At 52.3% G+C, this 17,826-nt stretch overlaps 1 protein-coding gene across 1 annotated transcript; it reads right to left on the bottom strand.

Annotated features, from left to right (window-relative positions):
* Window positions 1–793: 793 nt before the first annotated feature.
* Window positions 794–15,726, bottom strand: LOC140489183 (germ cell-specific gene 1-like protein). Its single transcript, XM_072588436.1, has 6 exons — window positions 15,702–15,726; window positions 13,446–13,764; window positions 9,459–9,506; window positions 8,469–8,621; window positions 6,172–6,283; window positions 794–1,145 (listed from the first exon to the last, which is right to left on the bottom strand). Exons 2-6 carry the CDS (start codon window positions 13,747–13,749, stop codon window positions 893–895), a joined length of 870 nt encoding a protein of 289 aa, XP_072444537.1. The 5' UTR covers window positions 13,750–13,764; window positions 15,702–15,726; the 3' UTR covers window positions 794–892.
* Window positions 15,727–17,826: the final 2,100 nt, after the last annotated feature.

The following is a 17,826-nucleotide window of genomic DNA, read 5'->3' as shown; positions in this document are numbered from 1 at the left end:
TTCAAAGAGCAACCTACCTAGAAAAGCCCCCCGACCTATTGGGGAGAAAGTGAGGACTGCAGATACTGGAGATGTGGTGCTGGAAAAGCACAGTGGGTCAGGCAGCATCCGAGGAGCAGGAGAGTCGACGATTCAAGCATCAGGAATGTTCCTGATGAAGAGCTTATGCTCAAAACATCAAATCTCCTGTTCCTCTTCCAGCGCCACTCTTTTTGCCCCTCAATCTATCCCCATAATCCCACACTTTAGATTAGATTACTTACAGTGTGGAAACAGGCCCTTCGGCCCAACAAGTCCACACCGACCCTCCGAAGAGCAACCCACTCAGACCCATTCCCCTACACCGAACACTAAGGGCAATTTAGCATGGCCAATTCACCTAACCTGCACATCTTTGGACTGTGGGAGGAAACCGGAGCACCCGGAGGAAACCCACACAGACACGGGGAGAATGTGCAAACTCCACACAGTCAGTCGCCTGAGGCGGGAATTGAACCTGGGTCATCTGGCGCTGTGAGGCGTGGTTAATCCATCTAACCTGCACATCTTTGGATTGTGGGAGGAAACCCACACAGAGAACGTGCAAACTCCACACAGACAGTCACCCGAGGCTGGGATCGAACCTGGGACCGTGAGGTCACAGTGCTAACCACTGAGCCACTGTGCAGCCCTAACGGCTGATGGTGTGGTCGCTCACATTGTAGCTGGTTCCTGCTGACAGTCTCACTCAGTGACTGGGAAAGAAACTGGTTTCCAAACACCAACCTCCAGGAGGAGCTCAATCTGACCACAGCTCAGTTTCTTTATTGGGGAAAGCTTTTACGTTGACAATATTGGAAAGGGATCATATCGATGAAGAGGAATGAGGCAGACACAGGCTGTCTCCCTGGAGTTAACAACATTCATCACCAAGGGACGCGGTGTCGAGTTCATCTGCTGGTGGCCTGCAGGTCAGGAGGCCGCGAACCGGATCGGGAAAAGTTTGGACTGAGCCACAGGACCGTCCCGGGAGAGAATCCAGCCCCCGCTCCGAATAGCGCCGGCAGATTTTCTGCAGCTGGTTAAACTCGAGGATTGTCTTGGTGTAGCTGTTCAGAGCAGTGACTGAGGAGGCCATGCAGAAGGTGAAGGAAGCCCAAGCGAAGCTGGAAAACAGCAGAAGGTTAGGGGCAGGACAGAGAGTGAGCAGTCACCAGAAACAGACAACAAGGCCCGACAAGGGCCGGGCTCCCTGGACCACCTCAGAGAAAACTGAGGCCTGGCCAGCACGGGGACAAGACCCAACCCCACAGTGACCCGGCACTAAGGAGCCCCCAACGGCCACATGACCCTGCCCAAGAGCGCTTGTGAATTAGGCTGGTGCCCAGGACCCCATTGATCGCACCTACTTACCTTGTTGATGCTGGAGGTACAAGGCCAGAGGCCTTCCGGCCTGTCACAGGCCCAACCTTGTGGAACCCCGGAACCAAGACCTGACCAGCGGTGGAACCAGGAACATTGTGACCTGACATTGAGGAGGCCTGACCAAACTGACCGTAAGGCCCACCGCACCACTTCCCCCCAACCCCGAAGAACGCTCAAGGCCGTGACTGGTGCTCAGGACTCCATCGGGAGTGCCCACATGGCGCAGCAGACATCCCTCACCGATACCCGGGATTGATTAGGAACAGGAAATGTGGGAGAGACACTGGATGTCCGGTGAGACTGAAACTTCAGGGTTTCAAGGACCCCCTCCCCAGAATACTCCTGGCAAACATCCAGACCATTGAGAACAAAACGGATGAACTTAAAGCCAGACTCACCTTCCAGAGGGAAATGCTGTGTACTCTGGTTTTACAGAGACATGGCTCACTCCTGTTGCACCTCAGTGTACCTCACACCCTGAGGGTTTCCCAGTTCTCCAAACGTTCCCACCTGGTGTCCTCAAGCAAGGGAAGGTGGGGCCTATCTCTCGGCCAACACCTCCTGGTGCTCAGGCATGGCGATCCAGGCAGGTTAATGCTTCCCCGGAACATCTCATGGTAAAGTGCCGTCTCTATGACCCTATGATGTGTGCGTTCACCTCCCCCACCCTGACAGCAGTCTATGTCCCACCCCACGCGAAAGTGAAGAGTGGTCTTGATGAAGCCTTGAGACTGAATATTCCGAGGCCTTGTTTATCGTAGCTTCAACCAGGCCAACCTCAGGAATGCACTACCAAAATACCATTAACACATCGCTCGTCCCGCCAGCGGCCTGAACATGGTTGACCGTTGCTACACAACCATCAGAAGTGCCAACCATTCCATTACCCCCATCTTTGGACTATCAGATCACCCTCTGTGCTCCTCGCCCGGCCTACAAGCAGAAAGTGAAGCGTGAAAACCCTCAGTACAGAAGGTAATGCAGTGTTGGTCTGAGACAATGGAACAATTTCTACAGAACTGCTTCGAGTCAGTGACTTGGCCATATGTAAGATCTCAGCAGCCAACCTAAACGAGTATGTCACTACTGTTATAGAGTTCAGTATGTAGAGGACTATGTGCTGAAGGCGTTAATCCGAATGTTCCCCAATCAAAAACCATGGAGACCCACTTCCCATTGGAGTCCAGGACTGAGCCATTCAAGTCGGGTGACCCTGACCTCTACAGGAAATTCACCAGAGATGCCAAGAGGCAACAGCAAACTAAGCTTGAGACCCAGACTAACCACACGGACACCCATTGTTTATAGTGAAGCTTACACGACATAATGGGCTACAAAGCGAAGCTGAACAGAATCGTGGGTAACAGAACATCCCTACCCACTGAGCTCTGAACAGAAGGTCATTGAAACGATGTCACCTATCCCATCAGCCTCTGGTGTATCTGTACCCATGGTCACCACTGCTGACGTCAGACTGGCCTCCTTAAGAGTGAGCCCACGGAAAGTGACTGACTTGGATGGACTTCCCGGCCGTGTATTCAGATCCTGTGAGGCAGAGGTTGGCCGCTGAGTTCTTGAATATGGTCCGGTCCACAGACTCGAAGCAGTCCTGCAGAAACCGTCCCGTTGCCTCAGACCCACCGTGCATTAGCTTCTGTACTGAGGGTCCTCACGCTTCACTTTCTGCTTGTAGACCGGGGTGAGGAGCACAGAGAGTGATCTCCAAAATGCAGACCGAGGATGGTGCAGTAGGCATCTCTGATGGTTGTACAGCAATGCTCAAAGATGGTGGGACCTCTGCAGACATCTTTAACCTCTCCTTACTACGATCTGAGGTTCCCACCTCCTTCAAGAAGACCACCATCCTACCCAGTCCAAACAAAACTCCCTTACCTCAATGTCTCTGGCCAGTGGTTCTGACCTCCAGCGTTATGAAGTGCTGTGAGAGGTCAATCATGGCTCACATTAACCCCAGCCTCCCAGATTACCTCAATCCTTCGCAATTCACCTCCTGGCACAACAGACATCTCCCTGACCCTACACTCATCCCTGGAATATCTGGATAATAAGGACACCTACATCAGACTCCTACATATAGACTACAGCTCCACCTTCAACATCATAATTCCAACCAGACCCACCTCTACACCCTGTGACCGAGGACTCCGGTCCCCGCTCTGCAACCAAATCCTCGACTTCCTAATTTGTAGGCTGCAATCAGTGAGGATGAGCAACAGTACCTCCTCCAGCATAATCTACAACACCAGTGCCCCACAAAGCCACATACTTAGCCCCTTACCCTACTCCTTACACACTCATGACTGTGTGGCCAATCTCCACGCCAACCCCATTAACAAATTTGCTGATGACACCACTGTTCTAGGTTGGATCTCAAACAATGACGGGACAGTACACAGGAAAGAGATCACCTTCTTAGCAGTGTGGTGTAAAGACAACAATCTCTCCCTCGATGTCAGAGCACAGTGAAGGAGCTGGCCATCGACTTCAGCAGGCAGACTGGAAGGCATGCCCCTCTGTGTCAATGGTGCTGAGCTGGAGATGGTGGACAACATCACATTCCTGGGAGTGACGGGTCACCAACAATCCGTCCTGGTCCACCCACGCTGACACAACGGTCAGGAAAGCACAACAACGTCTCCACTTCCTCAGGAGGCTAAGGGAATTCGGCATGTCCACAAGGACTCTGACCACTTTTTCTAGGTTCACTGTAGAAAGCACCCTATCCGGATGCATCCCACCTTTGGGGCGGGGGGGGGAGGAGGGGTGGGGGTGGGGGTGAGGTTTGTCGACTGCTCTTCCCAGGATGGCAAGAAACGTCAGAGAGTCATGAACCCAGCCCAGTCCATCACCCAAACCAGCCTCCCACCCCGGTTATACTCCCTCCCCCCCCCCCCGGTTATACTCCCTCCCCACCCCGGTTATACTCCCTCCCCCCCCCGGTTAGACCCCCTCCCACCCCGGTTATACTCCCTCCCCCCCCCGGTTAGACCCCCTCCCACCCCGGTTATACTCCCTCCCCCCCCCGGTTAGACCCCCTCCCCACCCCGGTTATACTCCCTCCCCCCCCCGGTTAGACCCCCTCCCACCCCGGTTATACTCCCTCCCCCCCCCCCCCCCGGTTATACCCCCTCCCCCCCCCAGTTATACCCCCTCCCCCCCCCCCCGGTTATTCTCCCTCCCCCCCCCGGTTAGACCCCCTCCCACCCCGGTTATACTCCCTCCCCCCCCCAGTTATACCCCCTCCCCCCCCCGGTTATACCCCCTCCCGCCCCGGTTATACTCCCTCCCACCCCGGTTAGTCCCCCTCCCCCCCCGGTTAGACCTCCTCCCACCCCGGTTATACTCCCTCCCACCCCGGTTATACCCCCTCCCCCCGGTTATACTCCCTCCCACCCCGGTTATACTCCCTCCCCCCCCCCGGTTAGACTGCCTCCCCCCCCCGGTTAGACTCTCTCCCACCCCGGTTATACTCCCTCCCACCCTGGTTAGACTCTCTCCCACCCCGGTTAGACTCTCTCCCACCCCGGTTATACTCCCTCCCACCCTGGTTAGACTCTCTCCCACCCCGGTTAGACTCCCTCCCACCCCGGTTATACTCCCTCCCCCCCCCCGGTTATACTCCCTCCCCCCCCCGGTTAGACTCTCTCCCACCCCGGTTATACTCCCTCCCACCCTGGTTAGACTCTCTCCCACCCCGGTTATACTCCCTCCCCCCCCGGTTATACTCCCTCCCCCCCCCGGTTAGACCCCCTCCCCCCCCGGTTATACTCCCTCCCACCCCGGTTAGACTCCCTCCCCCCCCCCCCGGTTATACCCCCTCCCCCCCCCGGTTATACTCCCTCCCACCCCGGTTATACTCCCTCCCACCCCGGTTATACTCCCTCCCCCCCCGGTTAGACTCTCTCCCACCCCGGTTAGACTCTCTCCCACCCCGGTCAGACTCCCTCCCACCCCGGTTAGACTCCCTCCCGCCCCGGTTAGACTCCCTCCCACCCCGGTTAGACTCTCTCCCACCCCGGTCAGACTCCCTCCCACCCCGGTTAGACTCCCTCCCACCCCGGTTAGACTCTCTCCCACCCCGGTTAGACTCCCTCCCGCCCCGGTTAGACTCTCTCCCACCCCGGTTATACTCCCTCCCACCCCGGTTATACTCCCTCCCCCCCCGGTTAGACTCTCTCCCACCCCGGTTAGACTCTCTCCCACCCCGGTTAGACTCTCTCCCACCCCGGTCAGACTCCCTCCCGCCCTGGTTAGACTCCCTCCCACCCCGGTTAGACTCCCTCCCACCCCGGTTAGACTCCCTCCCACCCCGGTTAGACTCCCTCCCACCCCGGTTAGACTCCCTCCCACCCCGGTTAGACTCCCTCCCACCCCGGTTAGACTCTCTCCCACCCCGGTTAGACTCCCTCCCACCCTCTTCCATCAGGCAGAAGATATAAAAGTTTGAACACGTGTCTGAATAGATTCAAGAGCAGTTTCTTCCCCGCTGTTAGCAGACGTTTGAACAGACCTCCCAAATGTTAATGCTGGTCGCTCCCTCTCTCTATACCTTCTCTGTGGCCGTGACACTGTATCCTGCACTCTGTTCTGTTACCCTGATGCACTGTGTATGGTACAATTTGCCTGTAGAGCATGCAAAACAACACTTTTGGGTTGTACATGTGAAGCAATAAATCATATCAAATCAAACGAGGCGTTGGCATTCCCCCTACTCCCCCTCCCCCACCCCCACAGTGAGGTACTCACTAGAAGGACCAGCCAAAGTCCCAGCAATAGGGTCTCCAATCTTCAGGCCCTTGACTCGCTGTCACGTGGAAAACCTGCGAGTACATCATATGGGCGACCATTCCGAGCAACCCTGAGAGCAAAGGGATAGAATCTCTCTCAGTCTCACACTCTCACACTGACACACTCTCATTGACACACACACACTGACACACTCTCACTGACAGAATCTCACTGACACACTCTCATTGACACACACACACTGACACACTCTCACTGACAGAATCTCACTGACACACTCTCATTGACACAGACTCTCACTGACAGATTCTCATTGACACACTCACTGATTCTCACTGACACACTCAGTGACAGAATCTCACTGACACACTGACACACTCTCATTGACACACACACACAGATTCTCATTGACACACTCACTGACACACTCTCACACACCACTGAGACCCTCACAGAGACATACACCAACACACACATTCTCACACACTGACACTCTCTCGCACGCTGACATACAGAGGTGACTTGTGCATATTGTCACACATTAACACACATATTTGCAGGTGCTCACACAGTGACATTCACACTGGCATTCACTAACATACACAGTCACCCAGCATCACGGTCTCACACACAGGCAGTCACACACAGGCAGTCACACAGCCCCTAGGAGCACTCACTAACACACTGTGCACACATTGCTATTTAGAAATACAGGCATTCACCCTTCCAGACTCCAACATGAACATAAACACTACATTTATGTACTAATTATCTCAGTATTGACAATGCTGTGCCTGTATTTACAGAATTGTACTCTTTATACATACATAGTCACTACAACAATTCAATTCTATCCAAAGATATGATTAAAGTATATTTTTGAAATTACAAGTAATCTTCCCCTGTCCAGGGAGTGTGTGATGAGGGACGGTGTAGTGGAAGCTTTACTCTGTATCTAACCCCATGCTGTCCCTGTCCTTGGAGTGTTTGATGGGGGACAGTGTAGGAGGAGCTTTACTCTGTATCTAACCCTGTGCTGTCCCTGTCCTTGGAGTGTTTGGTGGGGGACAGTGTAGGAGGAGCTTTACTCTGTACCTAACCCTGTGCTGTCCCTGTCCTTGGAGTGTTTGGTGGGGGACAGTGTGGAGGGAGCTTTACTCTGTATCTAACTCCATGCTGTCCCTGTCCTTGGAGTGTTTGATGGGGGACAGTGTAGGAGGAGCTTTACTCTGCATCTAACCCTGCGCTGGACATGTCCTGGGAATGTTTGATGGGGGACAGTGTAGAGGGAGCTTTACTCTGTATCTAACCCCGTGCCGTCCCTCTCCTGGGAGTTTTTGATGGGGGACAGTGTGGAGGGAGCTTCACTCTGTATCTAACCACATGCTGTCCATGTCCTGGGAGTGTTTGATAGGGGACAGTGTGGAGAGAGCTTTACTCTGTATCTAAACCTCCATTGTCCCTGTCCTGAGAATGTTTGATGGGGGACAGTGTGGAGGGAGCTTTACTCTGTATCTAACCCCGTGCTGTCCCTGTCCTGGGAGTGTTTGATGGGGGACAGTGTAGGAGGACCTTTACTCTGTATCTAACCCCGTGCTGTCCCTGTCCTGGGAGTGTTTGATGTGGGACGATGTAGAGAGAGCTTTACTCTGTATCTAACCCCATGCAGTCCCTGTTCCGGGAGTTTTTGATGGGGACAGTGTAGGAGGAGCTTTACTCTGTATCTAATCCCATGCTGTTCCCTATCCTGGCAGTGTTTGATGGTGGACAGTATAGAAGGAGCTTTACTCTCTACCTAACCCCGTGCTGGCCATGTCCTGGGAATGTTTGTTGAGATAAATTGTGGAGGGAGCTTTACTAAGCTTCTAATCCTGTGCTATCCCTGTCCTGGGAGTTTTTGATGGGGACAGTGTAGAGGAAGCTTTACTCTGTATCTAACTCCGTGCTGACCCTGTCCTGGGTGTATTTGATGGGGGGACAGTGTAGAGGGATCTTTACTCTGTATCTAACCCCGTGTTGACCCTGTCCTGGGAGTGTTTGGTGGGGGACAGTGTGGAGGGAGCTTTACTCTGTATCTAACCCCGTGCTGTCCCTGTCCCTGGGAGTGTTTGATGGGAACAGTGCAGAGGAGGCTTCACTTTCAGTTTAAAATGGTAGGGAAAGCTTTACTCCGTGTCTAATCTATGCCAGTGGTGTCCTGGGAGTGTTTGAATGGGTGGTGTGGAATGCAGTGTGGAAGGAGCTTTACTCAGTATCTAATCCTGTGGACGCTCTGATAATTTTTGACACTTCCTTACCCGATAAAACAGAGAAAATGGCTGCAAACGCGTTGAGTTTGAGGCCACAGGTAGGGTTGCCAGATAAACAGAAGTCTAGCCCCATCAGCAGGAAACTGAAGGAGAGCAGGCCAACATGGAGAACCTCAGAGACCAGCGAGAGCCACAGGATACCTGGTAAATAGCACAGAGAGAGAGAGACACAGAGAGAGAGAGAGAGAGTGTGGATTAGGGAGGCAGTCAGCATCAGTCCCAATATGAGACCCAATGCACATTCAAGAGAGAAGTGACAGACGAGACAAACTAATGAGAAATGGCAGACTGAAAGATCAAAAAGTACAGATGAACTAGAGAAAATCTGAAAGGCAGAGTGAGACAGTTGTAGATAGACTCAGACAGACAGGAATATGAAATGACTCACAAATAACAAGATAAGTATGTGAGAGAGACAGGAGACAGGCATGACAGCACACACTAGGCCGAGGGAGAGACCAGAGAGACCAGGCCTGACAGCAATATGACCAAACTAGAGCAGGAGGAGGCCATTCGGCCCATCGTGCAATGAGACCTGCTAATCCCTCATAACCTATTATTAAAAATTTGTCCGTATTTAAAACAAAAAATGAACATGTACATGTCTCACTTCACAAGAAGACTGTAACATCGGCACAGTGCGTCTTTAATCTCAAAGGGATTTATGTTCATTCACAAATTGATCTTTTGTAGGTTTTTGTGTGGAATGCTTGATTTCAGACTGAACCCCCGATGAATAATTTTCCCCACACCCCCAGCCCCTTGCCTTCCCTCCTCACCCAACCCTCAGCTCTCACTCTCCCTCCTCCACCTCCTCCCTCCTGCCTATCCCTCCACAAGTGCCATCACCCTCAGTGTCCCTCGTCCCCATCCCAAACCCCGCTTTCAGTCACCCTCCAACCACCCCTCCCCACTCACTCCCCATCCCCCCCCGGTGATCCATCCTCCACCAAATCCCAGCGACCTGCCCCCTCTTACCTTGCTGAGTGACGGGGGCCAAATCAATGAAACTCCGGCACCTTTCCCCTGAGGAAAAGAACAGGCAGTTACTGCATTTACATATTCACTGAGGACGTGGGTCCAAACCCGATCATGGTGGTGGCAGAGTTTAATAAATTGGGATTTCAGAAGCTACCTCAGTGATGGTAACCATGGCAACAAGGATTAAAAGCCTCTTAAGCTCACTAATGCCCTTTAGGGAAGGAGACCCACCCCCATCCTTACCCTACATGTGACCCCTGACCCACGCCAATGGGATGAACTCTTAACAGCCCCGCTGACATGGTTTTGGAGAGACAATCCATTCAAGGGATGATTAGAGATGGCTGGTACGATCCCAGGAATGAATGAAGGAACATAAAGGATTGAAGGGCAAGGATATGGGTCTCAGAGAGAAGAGGGTTCAAAGACGGTGAGGGGTGCAGGAGGAGAGACCTGAGAGAAAGGTGCAAGTTCATGGATGATGCAGGCAATGTTAGAGTCTTAGGGTCATACTGCACAGAAACAGGCCCTTCGGTCCAACTAGTCCATCCAGGCCGACCAGAATCCCAAACTAAACGAGTCCCTCCTGCCTGCACTTGGCCCATATCACTCCAAACCTTTCCTATTCATGAACCTGTTCAAACATCTTTTAAACGTCGTAACTCTACTCACATCCACCATCTCCTTTGGAAGTCCATTCCACACACGAACCACTCTCTGTGTAAAAAACAAAGTTGCCCCTCGTGTCTTTTTGAAATCTTTCTTCTCCCACCTTAGTGAGTGCCCCTAGTTTTGAAATCCCCCACCCGAGGGAAAAGACAGCTGTCTTTCATCTTATCTCTACCCCTCATGCTATTATAAACTTCCCAAAGCGCTGTACAGGCCCTTCGGCCCTCGATTGTTGTGCTGACCCGAGGAACCAATCTGAAGCCCATCTAACCTACACTATTCCATTTTCATTCATACGCCCATCCAATGACCATTTAAATGCCCTTAAAGTTGATGAGTCTATTACTGTGGCATACAGTGTGTTCCACGCCCCTACTACTCTCTGAGTGAAGAAGCTACCTCTGACATCTGTCCTATATCTATCACCCCTCAATTTAAAGTTATGTCCCCTCATGCTCACCATCACCATCTGAGGAAAAAGGCTCTCCCTGTCCACCCTATCTAACCCTCTGAGTATCTTATATGTCTCTATTAAGTCACCTCTCAACCTTCTTCTCTCTAACGAACGCAGCCTCAAGTCCCTCAGCTTTTCCTTGTAAGACCTTCCCTCCAAACCAGGCAAGATCCTGGTAAAATGCGGAGGCTGGAGCATCGACCAGCGTTGGTCCACTCAGTCCCTACGTCATTTCCCGGCTAAGTGTTCGTGACGAGATTAAAGTCTCAACCTTCCTCCAGTCTGATGTGGGTTTGCAGCATCATTTTCTTTTTGCTTTCGTTTCCAATCTGCACTCCTGTAATCTCTGCGCTGAACTGTGTGACCCAGTGATTAATCTTCTTGTTTTCAAGGAACCTATTTTTCTTCCATTCCTCACACAAGATAAATACCGTCGAATCGTGTGAACACTAGGGGGGGCTGCAGGGGTAAATGAGGGTGAATGAAATCGAGGGGTTTGCTGAGGGGGCTGGCAAGGGGTTTGTGTGGAGCTTATATACCACCCCCTGGGGACGGGGCATTCCTCATAGCACCTTCCACAAAGCTGAGCTGGGGTCTCACCAGATATTAGGTTAAGATAAATACTCAGCACAACATTGAGAGCCTGTTCTGTGCTGTACAATTCTCTGATCTATATTCTAAATCCCTTCACCCTGGTACTATCACCTACACAGGCTCCCCTTTGAGCAAGCCTCAATTCTGGAATATCAATGTCAAATCCATGTCTTCACCTCCCCTTGGGCCTTGCCCCCCTCCACCTGCTCCCTATCTCTCGAAGCTAATCCAGCCTCACGACCCTGTCCAAGATCTCTGCATCCCAGATGCTCCTGGGCCCTGACCATCGCTGACTTGTCCCTGTACTTACAGAACAGGGATACCCTGCCACTGTCTCCCAGCAGACCCCACTCCTTTAAGGTGACCCTTAAAGCCAGTTTCTTCCGGTCAGCCGCACAACTATCACCTCCTGTAGGTCAGACTGCGTTGCGATTACTCCAGTAAAGGAGACTTTGATTTCACTGAGGCCTGGGGTGCTATTGTTCATGTGTTCAAATCCCAGCCTTTTATCAACATTCCCTCTGACTGAGGGGTATCGTTGAGTGATAAGACGGACAGACAGTTCCAGTCTGTAGGCCCTGTATAGACCCAGTCAAGTTTGTACACTCTGCCTGGACGCACTGCCAGTCTGTACACTCTGTCTGAACACAGTGCCAGTCTGTACACTTTGTCTGGATGCACTGCCAGTCTGTACATTCTGTCTGAACATAGTGCCAGTTTGTACACTCTGTCTGGACACAGTGCCAGTCTGTACACTCTGTCTGGACGCACTGCCAGTCTGTACACTCTGTCTGAACATAGTGCCAGTCTGTACACTCTGTCTGGACACAGTGCCAGTCTGTACACTCTGCCTGGACGCACTGCCAGTCTGTACACTCTGTCTGGACACAGTGCCAGTCTGTACACTCTGTCTGGACACAGTGCCAGTCTGTACACTCTGTCTGGACGCACTGCCAGTCTGTACACTCTGTCTGAACATAGTGCCAGTCCATACACTCTGTCTGAACATAGTGCCAGTCTGTACACTCTGTCTGAATGCAGTGCCAGTCTGTACACTCTGTCTGGACCCAGTGCCAGTCCATACTCTGTCTGGACGCAGTGCCAGTCCATACTCTGTCTGGTATTGGTGATTGGCTGGAATTGAAGTGGGTGGTGATGGATGAGGTTAATGTGTGCTGGGGAGGGGTAGAGAAATTAGGTGAATGGTGAATGGTTACGGATCTCATGGAGAAATACTTTGGGACGTGTAGCATTGATCTGAGCTCCATGAGCTGCCTATCCCTGAGGCAGGGGATTTATCCAGGCATTGAGATGTCCAGCACCGAAACACACCCAACTCGTCCGTGCTGACCAGATATTCTAAATTAATCTAACCCCATGTCGCCCATATCCCTCGAAACCCTTCCTATTCATCTACCCATTCAGGTGCCTTTTAAATGCTATCATTGTACCAACCCCCAGTGCCAGGGATCCAGGTTCAATTCCTGCCTCAGGCCACTGTCTGTGTGGAGTTTGCACATTCTCCCCGTGTCTGCGTGGGTTTCCTCCGGGTGCTCCGGTTTCCTCCCACAGTCCAAAGATGCGCAGGTCAGGTGGTCTGGCCGTACTAAGTTGCCCGTAGTGTTCAGGGATGTGTAGGTTAGGTGCATTAGTCAGGGGAAAATGTCAGGGAATGGGGAATACTCTTCGGAGGGGCGGTGTGGACTTGTTGGGCCAAAGGGCTTGTTTCCACACTGTAGGGAATCTAATTTGAATTCTAATTCTCACCACTTGATCTAGCAGCTCATTCCATACATGTACCACCCTCTGCATGAAACAGTTGCCCCTTAGGTCTCTTTTCTATCTTTCCCCTCTCACCCTAAACCTATGCCCTCTAGTTCTGGACTCCCCCAACCCCTGGAGGAAACCCACACAGACACGGGGAGAATGTGCAAACTCCACACAGACACTCACCCAAGGCTGGAATTGAACCTGGGTCCCTGGCACTGCGAGGCTGGTACAATTATAGCATTTAAAAGGCACCCGAATGGGTATATGAATAGGAAGGGAAAAGACTTTGTCTGTTTATCCTATCCATACCCCTCATAATTTTGTAAACCTCTATAAGGTCACCCCTCAGCCTCCGACACTCCAGGGAAAACAGCCCCAGCCTGTTCAGCCTCTCTCTATAGTTCAAATCCTCCAACCGTGGCAACATCCTTGTAAATCTTTTCTGAACCCTTTCAAGTTTCACGACACCAGAGAGAGAGAGATCGGAATTTACGGACCTGTGCCAGTGATGTTCTCCTCACAGGAGATCCAGATCCCTGCGTGGAATGATCGGAAGGTGAAACGATCATCTCCCATTTCCCAGTTGTACTGGCTGTGCCCAGTGCTGCTGTCAGACTCTGACTCCCCCATGTCCGGGGGAACGGTGCAATCTGTTCTCCTGGACTCGGTACAGGCGGGTTTCAGTATTCTCTGTGTCCCGACACACCAGTACGTGCTACTCAGTGCCACGGCTGAGAGACCCACAGCGAGAACATTCAACACCAGCGCGACGGTGTCGCGGTTCATGGACAAACAGCCCATCCCCGAGCCAGCTGCCTGCAGAACACAACCAGCAAGACCCTGAGTGAGGACAGACGGGACAACACCCCTCCATCAAATTAAACCAAACGGCTGACTCTCAAGGGCTGCATCATTCAAGGTTTCAGGTCTCACCCCTTCACATTCACTGTCAGAGGATCAGTGCTGAGGGAGTGCTGCACTGTCAGAGGGTCAGTACTGAGGGAGTGCTGCACTGTCGCAGGGTCAGTACTGAGGGAGTGCTGCACTGTCGCAGGGTCAGTGCTGAGGGAGTGCTGCACTGTCGCAGGGTCAGTGCTGAGGGAGTGCTGCACTGTCACAGGGTCAGTGCTGAGGGAGCACCGCACTGTCAGAGGGTCAGTGCTGAGGGAGCACCGCACTGTCAGAGGGTCAGTGCTGAGGGAGTGCTGCACTGTCAGAGGGTCAGTGCTGAGGGAGTGCTGCACTGTCACAGGGTCAGTGCTGAGGGAGTGCTGCACTGTCAGAGGGTCAGTACTGAGGAAGTGCTGCACTGTCGGAGGGTCAGTGCTGAGGGAATGCCGCACTGTCGGAGGGTCAGTGCTGAGGGATTGCCGCACTGTCGGAGGGTCAGTGCTGAGGGAGTGCTGCACTGTCGGAGGGTCAGTGCTGAGGAAGTGCTGCACTGTCGGAGGGTCAGTGCTGAGGGAATGCCGCACTGTCGGAGGGTCAGTGCTGAGGGATTGCCGCACTGTCGGAGGGTCAGTGCTGAGGGATTGCCGCACTGTCGGAGGGTCAGTGCTGAGGGAGTGCTGCACTGTCGGAGGGTCAGTGCTGAGGGAGTGCTGCACTGTCGGAGGGTCAGTGCTGAGGGAGTGCTGCACTGTCAGAGGGTCAGTACTGAGGAAGTGCTGCACTGTCGCAGGGTCAGTGCTGAGGGAATGCTGCACTGTCGCAGGGTCAGTGCTGAGGGATTGCCGCACTGTCGGACAGTCAGTGCTGAGGGAGTGCTGCACTGTCAGAGGGTCAGTGCTGAGGGATTGACGCACTGTCGGAGGGTAGGTGCTGAGTGAGTGTCGCTCTGTGGGAGTGTCAGTGCTGAGGGAATGCTGCACTGTCGCAGGGTCAGTGCTGAGGGAATGCTGCACTGTCGCAGGGTCAGTGCTGAGGGAATGCTGCACTGTCAGAGGGTCAGTGCTGAGGGAGTGCCGCACTGTCGCAGGGTCAGTGCTGAGGGAGTGCTGCACTGTTGGAGGGTCAGTGCTGAGGGAGTGCTGCACTGTCGGAGGGTCAGTGCTGAGGGAGTGCTGCACTGTCAGAGGGTCAGTACTGAGGAAGTGCTGCACTGTCGCAGGGTCAGTACTGAGGGAGTGCTGCACTGTCAGAGGGTCAGTACTGAGGGAGTGCTGCACTGTCAGAGGGTCAGTGCTGAGGGAGTGCTGCACTGTCAGAGGGTCAGTACTGAGGGAGTGCTGCACTGTCAGAGGGTCAGTACTGAGGGAGTGCTGCACTGTCAGAGGGTCAGTACTGAGGGAGTGCCGCACTGTCGGAGGATCAGTGCTGAGTGAGTGTCGCTCTGTCGGAGGGTCAGTGCTGAGGGAGTGTTGCACTGTCGGAGGATCAGTGCTGAGTGAGTGTTGCTCTGTCGGAGGGTCAGTGCTGAGGGAGTGTCGCTCTGTCGGAGGGTCAGTGCTGAGGGAGTGCTGCACTGTCGCAGGGTCAGTGCTGAGGGAGTGCTGCACTGTTGCAGGATCACTGGCATTAGTATCTCTCCATGATTTTACACTAAGGGATGGCTGAACTCGACAGATAATCGAAAGCTGTATTTTGAGGTTCTCTACGATGGAAGCAGTTGCTGTTCACCCTCGTGTGCCCAGATGAGACAAGCAAGAGCATTAATCACATTTATAGACAGCAATTAAACACTTTGAAGACAATTATCTCACAGTGAACTCTGAAAATACAAGAATATTGTTTAAAATAATGTTCTGCCTCACCTGTCTGAGGAGGATGATGTTCAGTTTGCTGATTCTCCAGTTAGTAATAAAATTCCCTTCCTGTCAGGGCTGGCTTTGAATTGACCGCAGTTTAATCCCAGATCTTGTCTTCAATTTGATTCTAATCCTTTGTCCTGTAAAAGCAGTCGCTTTTTCGCTGATTGAAAACAGCTTTTTTTTCCCAAATTCAACCCTGGGAATGATGTTGGCAAAAGCAGCATTTTTAAAAAAGAGAAGTCCTCTTTCTTTTCCAGCACGTGGTGATGTCTGGCAAGGTGAGGGGTATAATGTCCGTCCACAATTGCCCTATCGCTGAGCTGCCTTCTCGTCACTCTGTGGGGTGTACAGAACAAAGACGTTTGGGAGGGAGCTCCAGGATTTGGACCCAGCGACGCTGAAGGAACGGCAATAGATTTCCAAGTCGGGGACGGTGAGTGGCTCGGAGGGGAGCTTGCAGGAGTGTTGGCGTTCCCATGTATCTGCTGTCCCCTTGTCCTTCGAGATGGAAGTGGCTGTGGGTTTGGGAGGCGCTGGCTCGGGAGTCTTCAGGAGTTGCCACCTGAGACTGCCCCCTTCCCTGACTGGGACACCTCAGAGGACTGTTTGGAGTCGGCCGCCATGTCGGCATGAGACTGGAGTCACGTATAAATAGTCCCAGAGAGGAGATGAAACCAAGATTCACTCTCTCTAGCTTGTTCCACTGTTCAGTCAGATTGGTGCTGATGTATGCCTCAGTTGTATTTAGACTAGACTAGACTTCCTACAGTGTGGAGACAGGCCCTTCAGCCCAACTGGTCCACACCGACCTTGCAATGAGTAACCCACCCAGATCCATTTCCCTCTGACTAAAGCACCTAACAACACGGGCAATTTAGCATGGCCAATTCACCTAACCTGCACTTCTTTGGATTGTGGGAGGAAACCGGAGCACCCGGAGGGAACCCACGCAGACACAGGGAGAATGTACAAACTCCACACAGTCAGTCGCCTGAGGCGGGAATTGAACCCGGGTCTCTGGCGCTGTGAGACAGCAGTGCTAACCACTGAGCCACCGTGCCACATTATGGGTCACCCATCTCCTCCTTTTATTCACCACACCACCCTTCTGTAAGCCTGTGTTTCAATCCTAATCATCCTTTAAGCTAGTTATTAATCATCTAGGTTGTTTTATTTAATATCTATACGTGGCCCAATTCATCCTCCAATCTTTTCAGTATTATTGAGGGGGAAATACAGGATTTACACAATCTGCTGAATGAAATCCAATCTATATTACTGTCTTCATTGGAAATAAATGTAAGTTATAAAACCTTAATTCCTTCCATTACATGGGACATTACTGACTAGACCAACATTTACTTGCCTGTCCCTAATTGCTCCTGGAGACGATTCTTAAATTACTGCAGTTGCGGGGGGTTGAGGGGGACCCAGAGGGACGGAGGGAATTCCAGGATTCTGACCCAGCGATACTGAAGGAACAGCGACATATTTCCAAGTCAGGACGGGTGAGTGGCCTGGAGGGAAATTTGCAGTTAGTCCTATTCTCAAGATGTGGAGATGCCAGTGTTGGCCTGGGGGTGGACAAAGTCAAGAAATCACACAACACCAGGTTATAGTCCAACAGGTTTATTTGAAATCACAAGCTTTCGGAGTGTCTCTCTCCACCTTCAACAGGTGAGCTGGAGAGAGGCGCACAGAATTTATAGGCCGAGAGATAAGGGCAAGATAATTCCAGGTAATGAAGAATGCACAGACAGTGTGATTAGAGTCTCTACAGGCTCAATAACAAGACTTCGCAGGTAACTAAGCAGAAAAGATCTATTTACTTTAGTTAAGATTTCTAGATGACCATAGTTTCGGGGCGGCACAGTGGCTCAGTGGTTAGCACTGCAGCCTCACAACACCAGGGACCTAGGTTTGATTCTACTCCCTGTGTCTGTGGGTTTCATCCCACGATCCAAAAATGTGCACGTTAGGTGAATTGGCTGTGCTAAATTGCCCGTAGTGTTAGGTGAAGGGGTAAGTGTAGAGGGGGAATGGGTCTGGGTGGGTTGCTCTTCGGAGGATCGGTGTGGACTTGGTGGGCCGAAGGGCCTGTTTCCATACTGTAGAGTATCTCATCTAA

Source organism: Chiloscyllium punctatum, chromosome 18 (genome assembly GCF_047496795.1).
Source record: "Chiloscyllium punctatum isolate Juve2018m chromosome 18, sChiPun1.3, whole genome shotgun sequence".
In the NCBI taxonomy this organism is placed as follows: Eukaryota; Metazoa; Chordata; class Chondrichthyes; order Orectolobiformes; family Hemiscylliidae; genus Chiloscyllium; species Chiloscyllium punctatum.
The sequence above is the reverse complement of the archived record's forward strand: the minus strand, read 5'-3'. Positions and strand labels throughout refer to the sequence as shown.